The sequence below is a fragment of the Leptodactylus fuscus genome, chromosome 3 (assembly GCF_031893055.1).
Source record: "Leptodactylus fuscus isolate aLepFus1 chromosome 3, aLepFus1.hap2, whole genome shotgun sequence".
NCBI lineage: Eukaryota > Metazoa > Chordata > Amphibia > Anura > Leptodactylidae > Leptodactylus > Leptodactylus fuscus.
Genome location: NC_134267.1, coordinates 119,440,937 through 119,459,056, shown reverse-complemented (window position 1 = coordinate 119,459,056; position 18,120 = coordinate 119,440,937). Strand labels below are relative to the sequence as shown.

General features: G+C 46.7%; 1 protein-coding gene across 3 annotated transcripts in view; it reads left to right on the top strand.

Annotated features, from left to right (window-relative positions):
• The window catches only part of ANKRD6 (ankyrin repeat domain 6), a 132,846-nt gene that overhangs the window by 68,172 nt on the left and 46,554 nt on the right, over positions 1-18,120 (top strand). For all 3 annotated transcript variants that reach the window (XM_075268190.1, XM_075268191.1, XM_075268192.1), the window contains exon 2: positions 437-655. In XM_075268190.1, the coding sequence (XP_075124291.1) occupies positions 536-655 (120 nt within the window). In that variant the 5' untranslated portion in view covers positions 437-535. The remainder of the gene's footprint in view (positions 1-436; positions 656-18,120) is intronic.

The window sequence follows — 18,120 nt, the reverse complement described above, 5'->3', positions numbered from 1 at the left end:
GAGTAACTGATTCTTAAACAGATAGAGTTTACGTCTTTTGGGTCCCCAAGCAAACCCAAAGGATGGAAACTGAACACTAGTGTTAATCTATATTAGAATGGTAAAATCAAGCAATCTAAGCAGCTATGATTAAGACATGACCATCAGCGCTAAACCACCAGTGAAAGTATTTAAAAAACTAACAACATTGTAGGGTAGTCTTGTGCAACGTTGCCATGAGTATACCAAGAGTGCGCGACAAAGCAAATTGCAGCCATATGCAGGACTAGTACTTCAACTAATTTCTCCAAATCCACAACTCCACATACCTTAGCACAGTTGGGCCATAACAGCAGATGACCAGTTGGAGTGTCATTGCTGCGTAAGAGAACTGAAAGACATTACTGCAATGAAGAAATTGCAATGGTTTAATTAAATATTTTCTCTTTCTTTTCAGATTTACAACATGCCAAGCTGAAATATGCTGTGGAAAGATTCTCATTAATGAGCACATCTGTATCCTACGTCTGTCCTGAGGACTTCCCTGTTCTAATTCATGAGCCAGCAGGATGTGGTCGCTGCGCTATCAGAACGCCTCCTCGTAGCTGCATACAAAGGCCAAGTGGATAATGTTGTGCAGCTTATCAACAAGGGTGCCAAGGTAGCAGTTACCAAGGTAACTAGAAAATGACTTATCATAATGTAGGGATGGCAAATCATGCTAAGCCCATTGTACAACAGTAATTATATCTCCGTACAAGTGAATCCACAAAAATCTATGCTTTAGGACTGCTTGTTTTATTTTTGGTTGAGGAAGAATGAACACATTTTTATGCAAACTCTTTTCATGGTTTTCATGTGGCTGTACATGATATCTAGCTGCTTCTCATAATTTCATAGAGGAAGAAAATGGGAATCTTAAGTTTGGTCCCTCTCCTACCCACTTTGCTTCATGTTAGAGTATTCACAGATTTTGTGGAAATTAAACTTGAAATAGAAGTGAAAAACTTTGATTTTCTGGCCCATTAGAAAGCTCCATAATATAAATTATGACCCCAATCTTCTTACCAATAGACTGTATTTCTGATATATCCTCTCCCTTGGTCTCAGCTGTATCATGTGACCAGAAATTAAGCCCCTTAACCCCTTAGCTCAACTCGATGTATATGTATGTAATGGGATGCAGTGCCTAAATGCATCCCAACGTACATGGACATCATTAAAGGGGTTGCCCAAGATTAATTGACAATTCTTGGCCAAGTCCTCCATGCCCCTTCCCCCTCCTCCAACTTTCTAATATATCTTTTTTACCTATAATTCATAGTTTTTCAGTAATATATGTATGTTATATATAAGTGATGTCAAGCCCAGCTCTAAGCAGCGTGGGAGGCCTGCAGTACTCCAGTAAGTATTATGTGGTGGGGAGTGGTAGGCTGAGTTAGTTTGTTGGGAAGGGCTAGTAGTGGATGAGCTAGCTAGGGAGACAGGGAGGGCTTTTAAGGGAGTGAGAGAGGGAGGGGGAGGGAGCAAAGCATTATTGTAGGCTAGAAGCAAAGGAAGCTACACGAATAGTCATGAATTTATGTGGACAATCCTTCGTTTTTGGAAACGATCGCAGCAAATTTGGGCATGACCTGGGCCTATAAGGGGACATGGCTTCCAACACCCCACCCAAAAGTGGACAATCTCACTCAGTTTAGAGGTAGCCTGTGGATAATCCAGTGGTGGAACTTTCCCCTTTCTGCCACAGCCATTTTTTTTTTTACTTTTTCTGTTCACAGAGCCACATAAGGGCTTATTTGTTTGAGGGACAATTTTTACTTCATAATGGCACCATTTAATATTCCTTGCAATGGACTGGGAAGCTAATAGAAAATTCATAATGGGATTTATTCAGATTATTTGGGGAGTGACAAATCAGAATTTTAGCTTTTTTCCCCATTATTGTCATTGACCTTTTGTAAGTGTGGAAAGCACACTGACCCATTCATTTCAATGGACCTGTACACACTTCCGTGAATTTCACGGTCCTGTGTGAGGGATGACAATCTCTGCCGCAAAATATAGAACAGGTCCTAATCCTGTCCTATTCTGCGGCCCATGCTTCCGTGGCTCTTATTCATTTAATGAAAGGAGCCGTGGAATCACGGCCCATGCACAAGTGACATCCTCGTGTCCCCCATGTGCCGCCCGTGCATTTAGTTCATGGCTGGCTGGTTGCAGCACAGTCATCTGCAACAGCCTTAATCTGTGTCTTTATATTGTCGTTCTATATTTTTCTCCATTAAGTTTTATTACAAAGTTTCTTATATTCAACTGTACTATTAATGTTACATGTAGGCGAATAAAGTGGATTTCTGGCGCCAAATTGATTTTTCATAATGATGACATATTATTGATGACTAGTATATAATATGTCGGGGTCCAAAACCCAGATCCTGCACAGGTCAGCTATTGCAGAAGCCTGTGGGTATAAGAAACTGCTAGTGGGTGGACAGTGCATGACGCACTTCTATGGAGGTCTGACAACTGGACCCTTTACAGATTAGCTGTTGAGGCAGCCTCTGGGTTCACAGAAGCTGCTAGTGGACAGGGAGCGCACATACAAACTTTTTTTTTTTTTATAATAGGTCGCTACTTGCTGGAGTATCCGCAGCAGGCAGCGGCCTATTTACCAACCTCCCTGGACCTGCTCACTGCCACCCCCCGCTTCCCCTTGTACTATAGGCCGCAGAGGCCGGCAGTGAGTAGGCCCAGGCCGCGATCCCGCTGCTGCTATTGTTATACTCGGGGGAGGGTGGGGGTCTCTTCAGGCGTTTTTTTATCGGCCGCCTCAGGCAGCAGAGAGGCTAGGTTCATCACTGCACATAAAACTATGCAAAGTTAGCAGACTTAACATTTGCATCAATTTTATAAATCATATTCTGTTACTTGTGTTAAATCCTAAAATGTATTACCAACTCAAGTGGATAATGGCTAGGCTGCAGGCTGCATCAAGAATGCAGATCAGAGGCCACTCTTCTGTAAGGCCCTGTTCCCACAGAGTAACGCGCTGCTCATTTATACGTGTGTCAGAGTGAGGCGCTTCAAAACAGATCCCATTGACTTTAATGGGTGCCGGACTACGCGCGCTACACATTGAAATCAATGGGAGGCTTTATAACCCATTGATTTCAATGTGTAGCGCCTCGCTCTGACACGTGTATACGTGTCTAAATGAGCGGCGTGTTACTCCGTGGGAACGGGGCCTTAAGAATTGATTTTTCTTTATGGATTTTGTGGGTAAAGTTTGCTCTGAGATTGAAAAATCAGAGGAGCTCTCTTCAATGGACAAGCTCAATGGATTTTTTTTTTCTACGTGGGGCGTTAGGCCTTTTGCAGACGATCGTGGTCTGGGTCAGTATGCTATCCATGTATTTCATGGATAGCATACTGAACCCTTCTTTTCTATGGGCCCGTACACAGGACTGTGAAAATGATGGTCCTGTGCACGGGTCAACAGTCCAGGCTGCATCAGATAGGACAGGTCCTATTCCTGTCCTATTTTGCCCATGTCCCTGTTCTTCTGTATCTCCTATTTAATGAAAGGAGCCAGGGAAGCACAGCCGTGCATGGGTGGCAGATGGGGGCATCCCCATGTCCCCCGTGTGCAGCCTGTGCTTTTAATTAACGGCCTAAGTCTGTAAATGGTATACTGGTGTGTAATGCCCTCACAAACCCATATAAATAATACCCAGATACAGAAGCGTTGCCCAACATATACACCTAATATGGGGCTCAGACAAAGTGTGCACTGAAACCTAAATTTAATGTTCTATTTCCATTCTTGAATAGGTACTGGTTTTAACATTCATTCATTCATTCATTCATTCATTCAATTTGTCATCGTGCAGTAAAATTGAAATGGCTAATAGAGAAGACTTAATCACAAGAGACTTTGTGTTTAGCTGCATAGGGGTTTGTGCTACTGGGAATTTGAGACATGAAATGCCCCTCGGAGATGTCATAAATGTCAGCATCTAGCATTACTTCAGCACACACCTTGGAGAGCCTCCATTAACAACTATAAGCTCCTGGTGTTTACATTACTGGACTGAATACGGGGATTGTAAAAGCCATACGAAGCTACTTGTTTCTAAAGTTATGGTATTTTGATACTAAAATGTACTTGTATGCAAAATGTACATTTATGCAAAACAGATCCATGGTAGGGTTTTTTCAAGGTTATGGACAATAGTAGAAATATGCATTTTATTATATATGCAGTATATTTATCACTAACTGATTCCTGATGTCCTGCCATCATTAGTGGAATTTGTGAGTAGCAATACAAAAACTGTTATGAAAAACAAAAGCATATTGCACTAAATATCTATTTGCAAAATATCTTGATATTTTTGATAGTTTAATTCTGTGGGATATGCCTACAGAAAAAAAATGCCTTGTCTCTAGAGATGAGCGAGTACTATTCGAAACGGCAGTTTCCAATATCACGCTCCCATAGGAATGAATGGATGCAGCCGGCGTCCTGCCGCTTAACCCCCTGCGCGCCGGCCGCTCCCATTCATTGCTATGGGAGCGTGCTATTCGAAACTACAGTTTCGAATAGTACTCGCTCATCTCTACTTTGTGTCCATGTGGATATTGTAGAAAAGCACTTAGCTGTAGCTCTGTTGATTTATTCTATAATAGGTATAATGGAAGATGCTGGATGAGAGGTGGGTAAGGGTCCCAATCCGTACGTAATATAATAAATAGTCCCACCAGAGATAATTTCTTTGTTGCGTGAATACTTTAATATTTGGAGATATGAACAAGGTTTTGGTGAAAACGATATATAAACGTTTTCGGCCCAGACGGCCTTCTTCAGACTCCTCAAAACCGTGTCTCTTGGATTGACACAGGAAGTTAAATCAAGCGTGTGCAGGGATTATGGCCCCTAGTGTGAACTCAAAGTAGTAAGGAGGCCGTCTGGGCCGAAAACGTTTATATATCGTTTTCACCAAAACCTTGTTCATATCTCCAAATATTAAAGTATTCACGCAACAAAGAAATTATCTCTGGTGGGACTATCTGTTGATTTATTCAGTCAGTAAAAATATCTGCTGCAGAAAAAAGTTGACAGGTTTATGAAAAATGTTGATTCGTGAAAAATACCTCCGATTATTATATTATACTATTATCTATACTATGCTATCTATGTCTGAGGCAAAAAGTGAAATGGCATACCTCTACCCACAGGTGAATAATAATACCACAATGACTAATAATAACAATACACAGTGGGGCACATTGATTAAATAGGTTGTACAGGATAAATTGATAATGTAATGACAAGGCCCCATGCCCCTACCTATTATAGCTTTCTAATGTTCATGTTTTATTAATACTCCTTTGTTGTTCTGTAATATATATTGGTCATGTGACCCACATATATAATTTTTTTTTGCCTTTCTGCTGATGTTACGGGGCCTCAGTCTAATCCATATTCTTATTTGCAATGTCAGTGGAAATGGCCACAGTGGAGCATATTATACTGTGCAGGAGCCACTGTGGAGCATTGTACTGTGTGGGGGCCACTGTGGACCATATTATATTGTGCAAGGGCTACTGTGGAGCATATTATACTGTTCAGGGTCTATTGTGGAGCATTATACTATGCAGGTGACACTGGAACATTGTACTTTGTGGGGGCCAATTTGGAGCATATTTTTTAACTGTAATTTTTATTAAGATTTTTCAGAGAAGAAGAAAAATACAGCTGGGGTGACCAGCAACATAGTTCAACTATAACAGACGAGCAATAAATCAAGTGAAAATTCAACAGTGTAACAAACTGTGACAAACTACCAATAAAGACAAAAGAAGGACAACAGCTGACAAGTGGAGAGTACAGGGGAATGAAACAGAAAGGCTAAGAAGGGGAAGGTGAGGGGGGAATCTTATAGACCAGAGGTAGGCAACCTCTTTTGTTTGGCTTGTTGATGTAAATTTAAAAAAATCAAAGATGAGGTCCTCACAGTTTCGCACAATAATTGTAAGGCTGACGACCCCTATACTAAAGTCATATAGCACAAACCATAGCAAATGAATGCTGTCATACTGTGCTCCCAGCCACATACGTTTACTGCTATTTGTCTTGATACACATGTACTTTTCCATTAGAAGCAATGTATGTACATGTGTAACCCACAATTAATGGTAAAAGTATGTGAGTGGTAGCAGAGTGAGGTAACACCTGTAAGGTGTGTGTGTGGGGGGGGTGACACAATGTGTACCTGGATACTGCATCCCCAGCCGCTGGTACTTTCACTTTACTATAAGTGAAACACAGATTAATTTCAGCCACTTTTAATTCCTGGCGGTCCTGGGCGAATGAAATTGGTGACCATAAATCTGTCTTCCAGTGAGACATACAGTTCTGCTAAAAAGTTTACATACGAATATGAATGGTAGCACAAAAACTTTTCTCCACTCATGGTTAGTGGTTGGTTGAAGCCATTTATTGTCAAACTTCTGTGTTTTTTCTTTTTAAATCATAATGACAACCCATAAAATCAAAATGACCCTGTTCAGAAGTTTACATACCCTGGTGATTTTGGCCTTATAATATGCTCAGACGTTGACACAAAGAGGTTTGAATGGGGGCAACACGGTGGCTTAGTGATTAGCACTAGAGATGAGCGAATGGAAGCACCTGTGACGCTGACTTTGCCAGCGTCCGGCCGGCGTCACAGGTGCTTCCATTCATTTCTACGGGTGCGTGCTGTACGGATCGGCTGATCCGAACAGTGTTCGCTCATCTCTAGTAGCACTGCAGCGCTGGAGTCCTGGGTTTCCTGGAGGAAAGGGATACAAAAAGATATCCAAGGAATTGCTAATGCCAGTCAGCAGTGTTCAAACTGTGATTAACCAATGGAAACTCAGGGGCTCTGTAAAAACATAACCACGGTCAAATAGACCAACCAAAATTTCAGCCACAACTGCCTGGAAAATTGTTCGGGATGCAAAGAAAAACCCACACATAACATCAACTGAAATACAGGACTCTCTGAAAACTATCAGTGTAGCTGTTTCAAGATGCACAATAAGGAGGCACTTGAAGAAAAATGGGCTGCATGGGGGGCGTGGCCTAGGATATGGCGCCGTGAAGACGCATCTCATCAGAGCTCCCGGACCCCAGCGGTAAATCTCCTATCTCCCTGGGTCCCGACACTTACCTCTCTCCAGCCACGCGATGGTCCGACGGGTGGGCCAAAAGTCCTCTGCCTCGGCCCGCATGGAACCTCCGATGGCGAGGTTTCTCCTCGCTGCGGCCTCTTCTAGTTCCCCGGCGGGGATTCCCAAAATGGCGCCGGCGCGCGCTTCCAGCGGGACATCTGCAGCTCCTCCTCGCAGGTCCCGACTGTGCCGGCTCTGGACGCGGACCTTCCCTACTCCTCTCCTGCCTCGGCAACGTTCTCCCCTGGTGAGGGGACTCCCGGGACGGCTACTGACAAGGTACCCTCAGCCCCTGAGACTGTATCCTCTGGCCACATGGCGGCTCCCCTCCCCCACTCACTCCCTGCAATGCCTGGCTCTCATCCTCTGCTGCTGCCCTCCGTTACTCCCCTGATCCCAGCCTGTGAACTGTCCCCTGGCACTGACTCTCCTCTCCTCCCTGACCTGCGTGGGATGCCTCCCCCTCTGGCCCCCGCGACTGTGACAGCACCGGGCCCTCATGGCCCCTGGGCTCCGGCACCTCCGGTTTTGACCCTCCAAGCCTCTCCTGTCCTGCCTGTGGTTCTCCCCCCTGGGTCCTCCCCTGAGATGGACTCCCTGGCTCTACATCCCTCCCTGCATACGGGGGTTGACCCACCACGGCCCCAACAGCCCCCGGACTGTGACTTGGATTTTTCTTCTACTCCTGCGATCTTGCGGGCCTCTATGGACTCTGATTCCTCTGGTTCCTCTGCTCCTGCTTCCCCGTCTCTGGGGCGGCCTAAACGCCTTAAGTTATCGGATATATGGGAACTGCTCCGGGCCATGCCCACTAAGCAAGACATGGAGGCTATGGTTCGCAGGGTGGAGGAGAAGCAGGACAGGATCTTAACTGGCTTTAAGGCAGATCTCCTTTCCCTTTCGACTACTGTTACAGCCCAACAGCACCGTACTGACTCTATTGATCAACGACTCCTTGCAGTGGAAAACAGTTTATCTACTCAGCGCACGTTTAATCGTCACCTTATCCTGCAGGTAGACGATCAGGAGAATAGAGGCCGCCGGAACAATATTAAGCTGAGAGGCATCCCTGACGCTGTTGCTACCAAAGAGCTCCATTCTATTGCGGTCTCGGTCTTCAACACAGTTCTGTCCAGACCAATGGATACGGAAATCAACATCGATAGGATCCAACGTGTGCTTGGCCCCAAAACATCCTCCTCCTCCGATCCTAGAGATGTCCTTTGCCGGGTGCATTTTTATAAAGAGAAAGAAGATATACTACAGGCAGCATGGCGCCATGGCCCGGTCCCGTTTTTGGATGGTTCCATTACCCTTCTTCCAGACATTTCTCGTCGCACCCTGGCGATGCGACGCCTTCTGAAGCCTACTCTCCGCAAAATCCTGGACTCTGGCGCCACATACCGATGGGGCCACCCTTTCCACCTCCTAATCCGCAGGAATGGTGCCAATTTTGCCTTACATTCCCCTGAACAAGTGGAGGATCTAGCCCACTTCCTTGACATCCCGGACTTAACCTTACCGGACTGGCTGGAGTTCCCACTTTCATTTCCGCCCCCTGCTGCTGGTCCATCTTCTCCCCCGCTGCCGCGACAGGGTTGCCGTGAGATGGTCTCCCCTGAGGCCCCGTAGGAGAATGCCGTGTCCAGACCGACGGCCTAGACTGCCTTGAGCCCACTAGGGCCGATTGCCAATTTTTTTTTTTCTTTTATGCCTATTACCCGTCTGTTATTTGTTATTTGTATATTCTCTGTTTTCTCTGTATCCTTCCCGGTTTGTCCTTTATGTTAAGCTTTGTGCCCTGCGGACGCATGGGGTGGCTTCGTGTCCTCCACTTGCGTCCGTAGTGCTGCTCGCCTCCCCCTACATCTGTGGTTGGCCTTCTTGCTGGCTTTTGTTTGTGACCCCTTCATCTTTACCCTTGATGTATGTTAGGTTTTGCCATTGTGGGAATGGGTGGCTCCGGTTTCGGATCTACCTCTTCCCCGTTTTGATAGTTTTAGCGGCTCTTGGGGCGTATACCGCGGTGTGCCCCTGAGACCTGCTCTAGTGGGATTCTCCCACTGTTTGGTGTTTTTCCGAGCCCAGACTAGCTGTGCTCAGTTTCAATTCGTGGTTTATTGCCTTCTAACCCCTGTTTGTTTCTTTCCGTTTGTCTCTTTTCCTGTCCTTCTTTCTTCCTTCCTCACACCCTTCCCCCTCTTTCTCTCTTCCGGATTCCTCCTTCCCCCTTCACCCTTTCTTCCCTTCCCTTTCCCTCTCCCGCCCCTCCCCCGTGGGGGGGCCCCGGGCCTCCTGTCATGGATTCCCTGCCCTTTTCCTCCATTAACGCGAATGGGCTTAACACCCCTGAGAAGAGGTCCTCCCTTTTGCGCTTGCTCTGGAGTAAGAGGACCACTGTGGCTTTTGTGCAGGAGACGCACTTCAGGGAGGGCTCTGTTTCCTCTCTGCGATACCCGGACGTCTATCATAGCTGCTTTTCCAAGTCCAAGTCCAGGGGAGTTAGCATTTTAATTGGGCGGTCGGTGGCATGGAAGTATAAGGCGGCCCTGTCGGACGCCTCAGGTAGGTTCTTGTTTGTTAAGGGGGAGCTGGCGGGCATGTTATTTACATTTGCTAATCTTTACCTCCCCAACTCGGACCAGATTGGCTCCCTTGAGCACATTTTGGAGAAATTGTCTGACTTTGCAGAAGGGACTCTCTTGGTGGGAGGGGATTTCAATTTGGTCCTGGACCCGTCTGTCGACGTCTCTAGAGGTGTCTCATATATGTCGAACCGGGCCCTATGCCGGGTCCGTAAACTTCTCCACTCCCACCAATTAATTGATGCTTGGCGCGCGATCCACCCAGATGGTAGGGACTATTTGTTTTATTCTCACCCTTGCGATGTCTACTCCAGGTTGGATTATTTCTTCGTTCGGCACTCGGACGTCCCCTTGCTCAGAGGTTCCACGATTGACCCTATAACCTTTTCTGATCATGCGATGGTTCATGTTGTTCTGTCTTCCCCCTCGACGAGACCTCGGTCCTGGCAGTGGCGCCTCAATGAGTCGCTCCTCCAGGACGTTCCGACTTCTCTAGCGGTTACCTCCGCACTTGAACTCTACTTCAAGGAGAATAACACACCTGGCACTTCCCCTGTTATGCTCTGGGCAGCCCATAAATGTGTTATCAGAGGGGTGTTGATCCAACATGGCTCCCGCTTGAAAAAGGAAAGGTCTAGGGAACTCGCTGCATTGATAGCCGACGTGGTCTCCCTAGAGCAAACACACAAACGTTCGCATGCGACTGACGTCCGTGCGGCTCTCCTCTTGGCTCGCAGGAAGTTGCGCGAGAGCCTTGACGTGCGAACCCGGTGTCTCTTAGCTAGGGGACGTCGACACTTTTATGAGTTTGGTAATAAATGCAGTAGAACGCTAGCCCATTCCCTTCGAGAGCAGCGCTCCCGTAATTTTGTCCCCCTCGTAGCCGGGTCCGCGGGCACACGTCTTACGGATCTGAACCGTATTGCGGAGGAATTTGCTAGCTTTTACCGTCGCTTATATAACCTGTCTCCCCCCCCCCCCCCTGCAGTTCCTCCGAATCCCCCTCTCCTTCCGTCGATTGAACAGTACATTCGTGACTCGGGCTTGCCCTGCCTTTCGGAGGAGGCCTTGGCATCTCTAGAGGCCCCCATCTCCGGCGAGGAGGTTGCACAGGCTCTCAGGTCAATGCAGCCTAGTAAGGCTCCGGGCCCGGATGGCCTCCCTGCCTCTTACTATAAGAAGTTTGCGCCCCTGCTCTTGGGCCCCCTGACAAGTGCCATTAATGCGGTTTCCGACGGTGTGCCTTTACCCTCGGACATGACCAGAGCCCATATCTCCGTTATTCACAAAGAGGGAAAGGACCCGACGTTGTGCACCAATTACCGGCCCATCTCCCTTCTTAACGTAGATCTGAAGGTTTTCTCTAAGGTTTTGGCTACACGCCTGGCCCCCCCTCCTCCTTGACCTTGTGGACTCGGACCAGGTCGGATTTATTCCCTCTAGAGAGGCCAGGGACAATACTGTTAAGGTCCTCAATGTGGTTCAGTTCGCCCGTGCTCGCCAGCTCCCGCTCTGTCTTCTCTCAACTGATGTGGAGAAGGCTTTTGACCGGGTAGGCTGGCCTTTCCTATTCGCAGTTTTGAGCCATATTGGCCTGGGCCCCTCTATGACGGCTTGGGTCTCTTCCCTGTACTCCGACCCGTCTGCATCTACTAGGGTCAATGGGATCCTGTCCTCCCCCTTCCCGATTAGAAATGGCACTCGGCAGGGCTGCCCTCTCTCACCTTTGATCTTTACCCTCACCTTGGAGCCCCTTCTCAGGACACTTAGGGCTAATCCTGCCCTCCTGGGTCTGGAGATGGGTGGCCGTCACGTGAAAATAGCGGCTTACGCGGACGATCTTCTGTTCTTTTTGCGCGACCCTTTGACCTCGCTCCCGGTCTTGATGTCAGAGCTGGACGAGTTTTCCCGTCTAGCCAATTTTAAAATTAACTACCAGATGTCGGAGGCGCTTGACGTTTCACTCCCCCCGAGCCTTCGGTCGTCTCTTACTCTCGCTTTCCTGATTCGTTGGTCTCGGACGGCCATAAAATATCTAGGCGTTTGGATCCCCAGTGCCCTCGATGATCTCTTCTCACTCAACTTCCTCCCGCTGCTTAGGACCGTTCGCTTAGATTTTAAAAAGTGGTCCAGAGGCACTTACACCTGGTTTGGCCGCTGTGCGATCTACAAAATGAATGTAATGCCCAGATTCCTCTATTTGCTGCAAACTTTGCCTATCCACGTTCCCCCTAGCTTTTTCAAATTGCTCTACTCCGACCTGATCCGTTTTGTTTGGCAGGGTAAACGTGCCAGATTAGCGCATGCCACCTTAACTCTCCCGAAACACAGGGGAGGCCTGGGTCTTCCCGACCCTCGTCGCTATTACGAGGCTGCTCTTCTGCACCGAGTCTTGGACTGGTGCCGCCACTCCCCTTTCAAGCAGTGGGTCTCTCTGGAGGGTTCTTTCTCGCATATACCGTTGCATTTGCTCCCCTGGTTGGATTCGTTTCCTACCCCTGCACTAGCCTCCCATCCAACGATTGGTCCTACCCTCCGCGTTTGCTCCTCCGCAAGGCTTGCCTCTCCCCTTCTCCATCTCCCCTTCTCCCTGTCCTGGGTTCCCCTTCCTTTCCGGCGGGGCTCTCGCTGGGTCCGTTCCGCTCCTGGTCGAGAGCAGGTATGCAGAGGGTTCTTCATTTCCGAGCTAATGGTCAGTGGCATTCCTTTGGCGATATTCAGTCGGACTTGGCCCTCCCTGCTCTTGGACCCTGGAGGGGCCTGCAGCTCACCCACTTTCTTTCCTCCCTTTCAGACCCTACCTCCTTTGATAGGCCCCTCACGAGTTTTGAGAAGGCTTGTGTGGGCTCTGGTCTCCAACGCCACTCCCTTTCGGAGTTCTATGCCCTTTTGGTCTCCCCTCCTCTGGACCACAGACCCTCTTTTTTATCCAAATGGGAGGCTGATCTCAACCTCTCTTTTTCGGATGCGGACTGCTCCAGAATCCTGGAGCTTGCCCACAAGAGCTCGATGGCCTGTAAATACCAGGAGGCGGGCTACAAGATACTCACCAGATGGTATCAGGTACCGTCCCTTTTACATAAATTTTTTCCATCCGCCTCCCCCCTGTGTTGGAGATGTGGTTTGGAGGAGGGGACACTTCTTCATGTCTTCTGGAGCTGCCCGACCCTGAGAGTTCTGGGATGGTGTCCACCGTTTAACATCCCAAATTTTTCAGGTTGACCTGCCTAATACCCCGGCCTGCTTCCTCATCCATCTTTCTGGGTCCTCCCGTAAAGCCTACCGAAAGTCTGCAGTCCGACACCTGATCAATGCAGCAAGGGCCTGCATCCCGGCCTTGTGGAAGTCCCCCAACCCCCCTTCTCTCCGTCATTGGGTTCGCAAGGTGGAGGACCTCCAGGCTATGGAAGACCTCACGGCGTCTCTTCGGGACGCCTATGATGTTTTTCTGAAGGCCTGGTCCCCCTGGTTCCTTTTCCAGGGGTCGGGTCAATACCAGGATATTATGGGTGGTGTGTGAGGTTTTTGTGGCAGGTTTGCCCCGGGGCTCTCCCCATCTCCCTACTTCCCCCTTCCCTTTTGGCTGTTCTCCGTTCTCCCCCACCTTCCTGATCTGTTCTTTGTCTCCACCTCCCCCCCCCCCCCCCCTATATCCCTATCCCTCGTTTCCCTTTGTTTTCTGTTTACCCCCACCTTTCCTAGAGCTGTGGTGTTGGCCGCTCCTCTCCCGTTTTGTTGGTTGTGGTGAGGTTTGGCCTTTCAATTTGTTTGGCGGCCCTTATTGTACTTGGGTCCCGCATGTTTTGTTGCTTGTTTTGCTTATTTGATTGACATTTGATTTCCCTTTTCTGTATCCTTGATTTTATAAATAAAGAATTTATAAAAAAAAAAAGAAAAATGGGCTGCATGGTTGAGTTGCCAGAAGAAAGCCATTACTGCTCAAATGCCACAAAGAATCTCGCCTTCAATTCATAAAATACCACAGAGAAAAGCCTCAAAACTTATGGAACAAGGTAATTTGGAATCAATCTTTTTGGCCACAATCATAAAGATTACATTTTGAGATGTGCCAACGAGGCCTATGATAAAAAGGACACCATTCCTACTGTAAAGCATGGAGGTGGATCATTGATGATGTGGGGATGTATGAGCTTCAAAGACACAGAAAACTTGGTCAAAGTTGAAGAAAAGATGAATGCAGCACATTATCAGCAAATACTGGAGGCAAATTTGTACTCATCAGCTAGGAATCTTCGCATGGGACGTACTTGGACATTCCCACATGACAACGATCCAAAACACAAGGCCAAGTCGACCTGTCATTGATTACAGCAGAAGAAAATGAAGTCTCCTGACTTAAATATCATTGAGCCACTATGGGGAAATCTCAGGCACACAGTACATGCAAGATAGCCCATGAATCTACAGGAACTTGAGACTTTTTGCCAAGAAGAATGGGCAGCTTTACCATCTGAGAAAATAAAGAGCCTCATCCATAACTACCACAAAAGACTTCAAGCTGTCATTGATGTTAGAGGGGGCAATACATAGTATTAAAGGGGCTCTATCATTGGGAAAAGTCATTTTTAGCTAAGCTCATACTTTTATAGCCTTTAGAAAGTCTATTCCACACTTACCTTTTCTATGTAAATTGCCTCCGTAGCCTTTGAATAAGTCTGTTTTTATTCATATGCTAATTAGCCTTTTCCGTGCACTCCAGAAGTGTCTGTGATCAGTGGCGTAACTACCACCGTAGCAGCTGCCACAGGGCCCGGGACATCAGGGGCCCGGTGACAGCTGCTACCGCTGCTATCATTACTCTCGGAGGTCTTTTCGGACCCCCGAGTATAATGATCGGGGCCCCCTGTTGGTGGAATACTTTCCACCAACAGGGGGCCCCGAAGCTGCAGCAACGGCTGAGACACAGGAGCTGCAGCTCTGGCTCCTGTCAGCGCTTCTGGATGCTCCCCCTCAATCCCCCCTCCCTTTCTCTGCTGTCCTCTGCCCACCAATGAGAGGAGGGGGCGGGGCTTATCCCTGCCGAGCTCCTGCCGTCCTGCACTGGAGGAAGAAAGGAAGAAGGAAAGTGAAACTAAAGCTACACAGGTACGTACTGGGGTTACTTATTAATGTCAGGCATATGGGGTGATTACTTGTGTTTTAGTAACTCCATGTGCCTCATATTAATAGCAGTTAACCCCATCATCTCCCTCACATTAACCCCTGTGTGCCTCACCATAAGAGTTACTGATATGTGAGACATATGGGGGTAATAATAATGAAGATACTTTATTATTACCTCCATGTCTCTCACATATCAGTAACTCTTATGGTGAGGCACACAGGGGTTAATGTGAGGGAGATGATGGGGTTAACTGCTATTAATATGAGGCACATGGAGTTACTAAATTGTAATGCACATGACCAGATTTTTTTATCCACAATTTGTCCTGGTATAGTGGTCAGCGGGTGACGTGACAGTATTTAGTCCTGTAGGGGCCACTAAGGGACATAATACTGTGTGCAGGGGCCACTATTGGGTATAATACTGTGTGCAGGGGCCACTATGGGGGATAATACTGTGTGCAGGGGCCACTATTGGGTATAATACTGTGTGCAGGGGCCACTATTGGGTATAATACTGTGTGCAGGGGCCACTATGGGACATAATACTGTGTGCAGGGGCCACTATGGAACATAATAGAGCGCGCAGGAATGCGTAGGAGGGACTCGGTCGAGATCTTCGGTGTCGGGGGGGCCCCATGTCAAAAGTTCGCCACGGGGCCCCGCCATTCCTAGTTACGCCACTGTCTGTGATCACTGTTTGCTATTCTCTATGTATGACAGCAAAGAAATGAGTCATTAGCACAGTAGCCTCTGCTGTATATACACAGAGAATAGCAGAAAGGGGTGCACGGAGAAGGATAATTGGCATATGAATAAAAACAGACTGGTGCAAGTTACATACAAAAGGTATGTGTGAAATAGCCTTTCTAAAGGCTATGCAAGTATGTGCTTAGCTAAAAATGACACTTCCTAATGATAAAGACCCTTTAAGAACTGGGGAATGTGAACTTTTGAACAGTTTCATTTTGATGTTTTTGGTTGTCATTATGATTTAAAAAGAGAAAACACAGAAGTTTAACAATAAACTTCAATCAACTGTGAACCATGAGTGGAGAAAAAGTTTTTGTGTTATCATTCATATTCTATGGAAAAAAAAAATCTGCTGGGGTATGTAAACTTTTTAGCACAACTGTATAACAATGGTAAATAGCAGAAAATAGGATTTGGTAAATAGCGGAAATCGGCCCCTTAGTGGAAATACCAACCCTGCAGATTCTCTGAAACTGGGTTGGGAGGGAGACCTGCATGTCCCATAAATGGAGTGAATTAAATAACCTGCTAGTACTGAAACCATTCCCACACCACAGGCCCCCAGCAGACCATACACGAACCATTACAGAAGTCTCACCCTCTGGGAGGAGCGGCATACAGTCCTATGAAAAAGTTTGGGCACCCCTATTAATCTTAATCATTTTTAGTTCTAAAAATGTTGGTGTTTGCAACAGCCATTTCAGTTTGATATATCTAATAACTGATGGACACAGTAATATTTCAAGATTGAAATGAGGTTTATTGTACTAACAGAAAATGTGCAATATGCATTAAACCAAAATTTGACCGGTGCAAAAGTATGGGCACCCTTATCATTTTATTGATTTGAATACTCCTAACTACTTTTTACTGACTTACTGAAGCACAAAATTGGTTTTGTAACCTCACTGAGCTTTGAACTTCATAGCCAGATGTATCCAATCATGAGAAAAGATATTTAAGGTGGCCAATTGCAAGTTGTTCTCCTATTTGAATCTCCTCTGAAGAGTGGCATCATGGGCTACTCAAAACAACTCTCAAATGATCTGAAAACAAAGATTGTTCAACATAGTTGTTCAGGGGAAGGATACAAAAAGTTGTCTCAGAGATTTAACCTGTCAGTTTCCACTGTGAGGAACATAGTAAGGAAATGGAAGACCACAGGGACAGTTCTTGTTAAGCCCAGAAGTGGCAGGCCAAGAAAAATATCAGAAAGGCAGAGAAGAAGAATGGTGAGAACAGTCAAGGACAATCCACAGACCACCTCCAAAGAGCTGCAGCATCATCTTGCTGCAGATGGTGTCACTGTGCATCGGTCAACTATACAGCGCACTTTGCACAAGGAGAAGCTGTATGGGAGAGTGATGAGAAAGAAGCTGTTTCTGCAAGCACGCCACAAATAGAGTCACCTGAGGTATGCAAATGCACATTTGGACAAGCCAGCTTCATTTTGGAAGAAGGTCCTGTGGACTGATGAAACAAAGATTGAGTTGTTTGGTCATACAAAAAGGCGTTATGCATGGCATCCAAAAAAAAACAGCATTACACGAAAAACACATGCTACCCACTGTAAAATTTGGTGGAGGTTCCATCATGCTTTGGGGCTGTGTGGCCAATGCCGGCACCAGGAATTTTGTTAAAGTTGAGGGTCGCATGGATTCCACTCAGTATCAGCAGATTCTTGAGAATAATGTTCAAGAATCAGTGACGAAGTTGAAGTTACGCCGGGGATGGATATTTCAGCAAGACAATGATCCAAAACTCCGCTCCAAATCGACTCAGGCATTCACGCAGAGAAACAATTACAATGTTCTTGAATGGCCATCCCAGTCCCCGGACCTGAATATCATTGAACATCTGTGGGATGATTGGAAGCGGGCTGCCCATGCTCGGCGACCATCAAACTTAACTGAACTTGAATTGTTTTGTAAAGAGGAATGGTCCAAAATCCCTTCATCCAGGATCCAGGAACTGACTAAAAGCTACAGGAAGCGACTAGAGGCTGTTATCTTTGCAAAAGGAGGATCTACTAAATATTAATGTCACTTTTCTGTTGAGGTGCCCATACTTTTGCACCGGTCAAATTTTGGTTTGATGCATATTGCACATTTTCTGTTAGTACAATAAACCTCATTTCAATCCTGAAATATTACTGTGTCCATCAGTTATTAGATATATCAAACTGAAATGGCTGCTGCAAACAGCAAAATATTTAGAACTAAAAATGATTAAGATTAATAGGGGTGCCCAAACTTTTTCATAGGACTGTATATAATAGGGAGACCGTAGCAGAGCATCGGGATGCTAGAGGGAACAGTTTGCTGTCTGCAGGTGGCCCAAGTGGATTTAGTGAACTGGATGGGGCCTAACAAATAGGGGGAAGGGGAAGTGGCACAATGAGCATATTATACTCTGCAGGGGTCACTGTGGAACAATATACTGTGTGAAGGCCAGTATG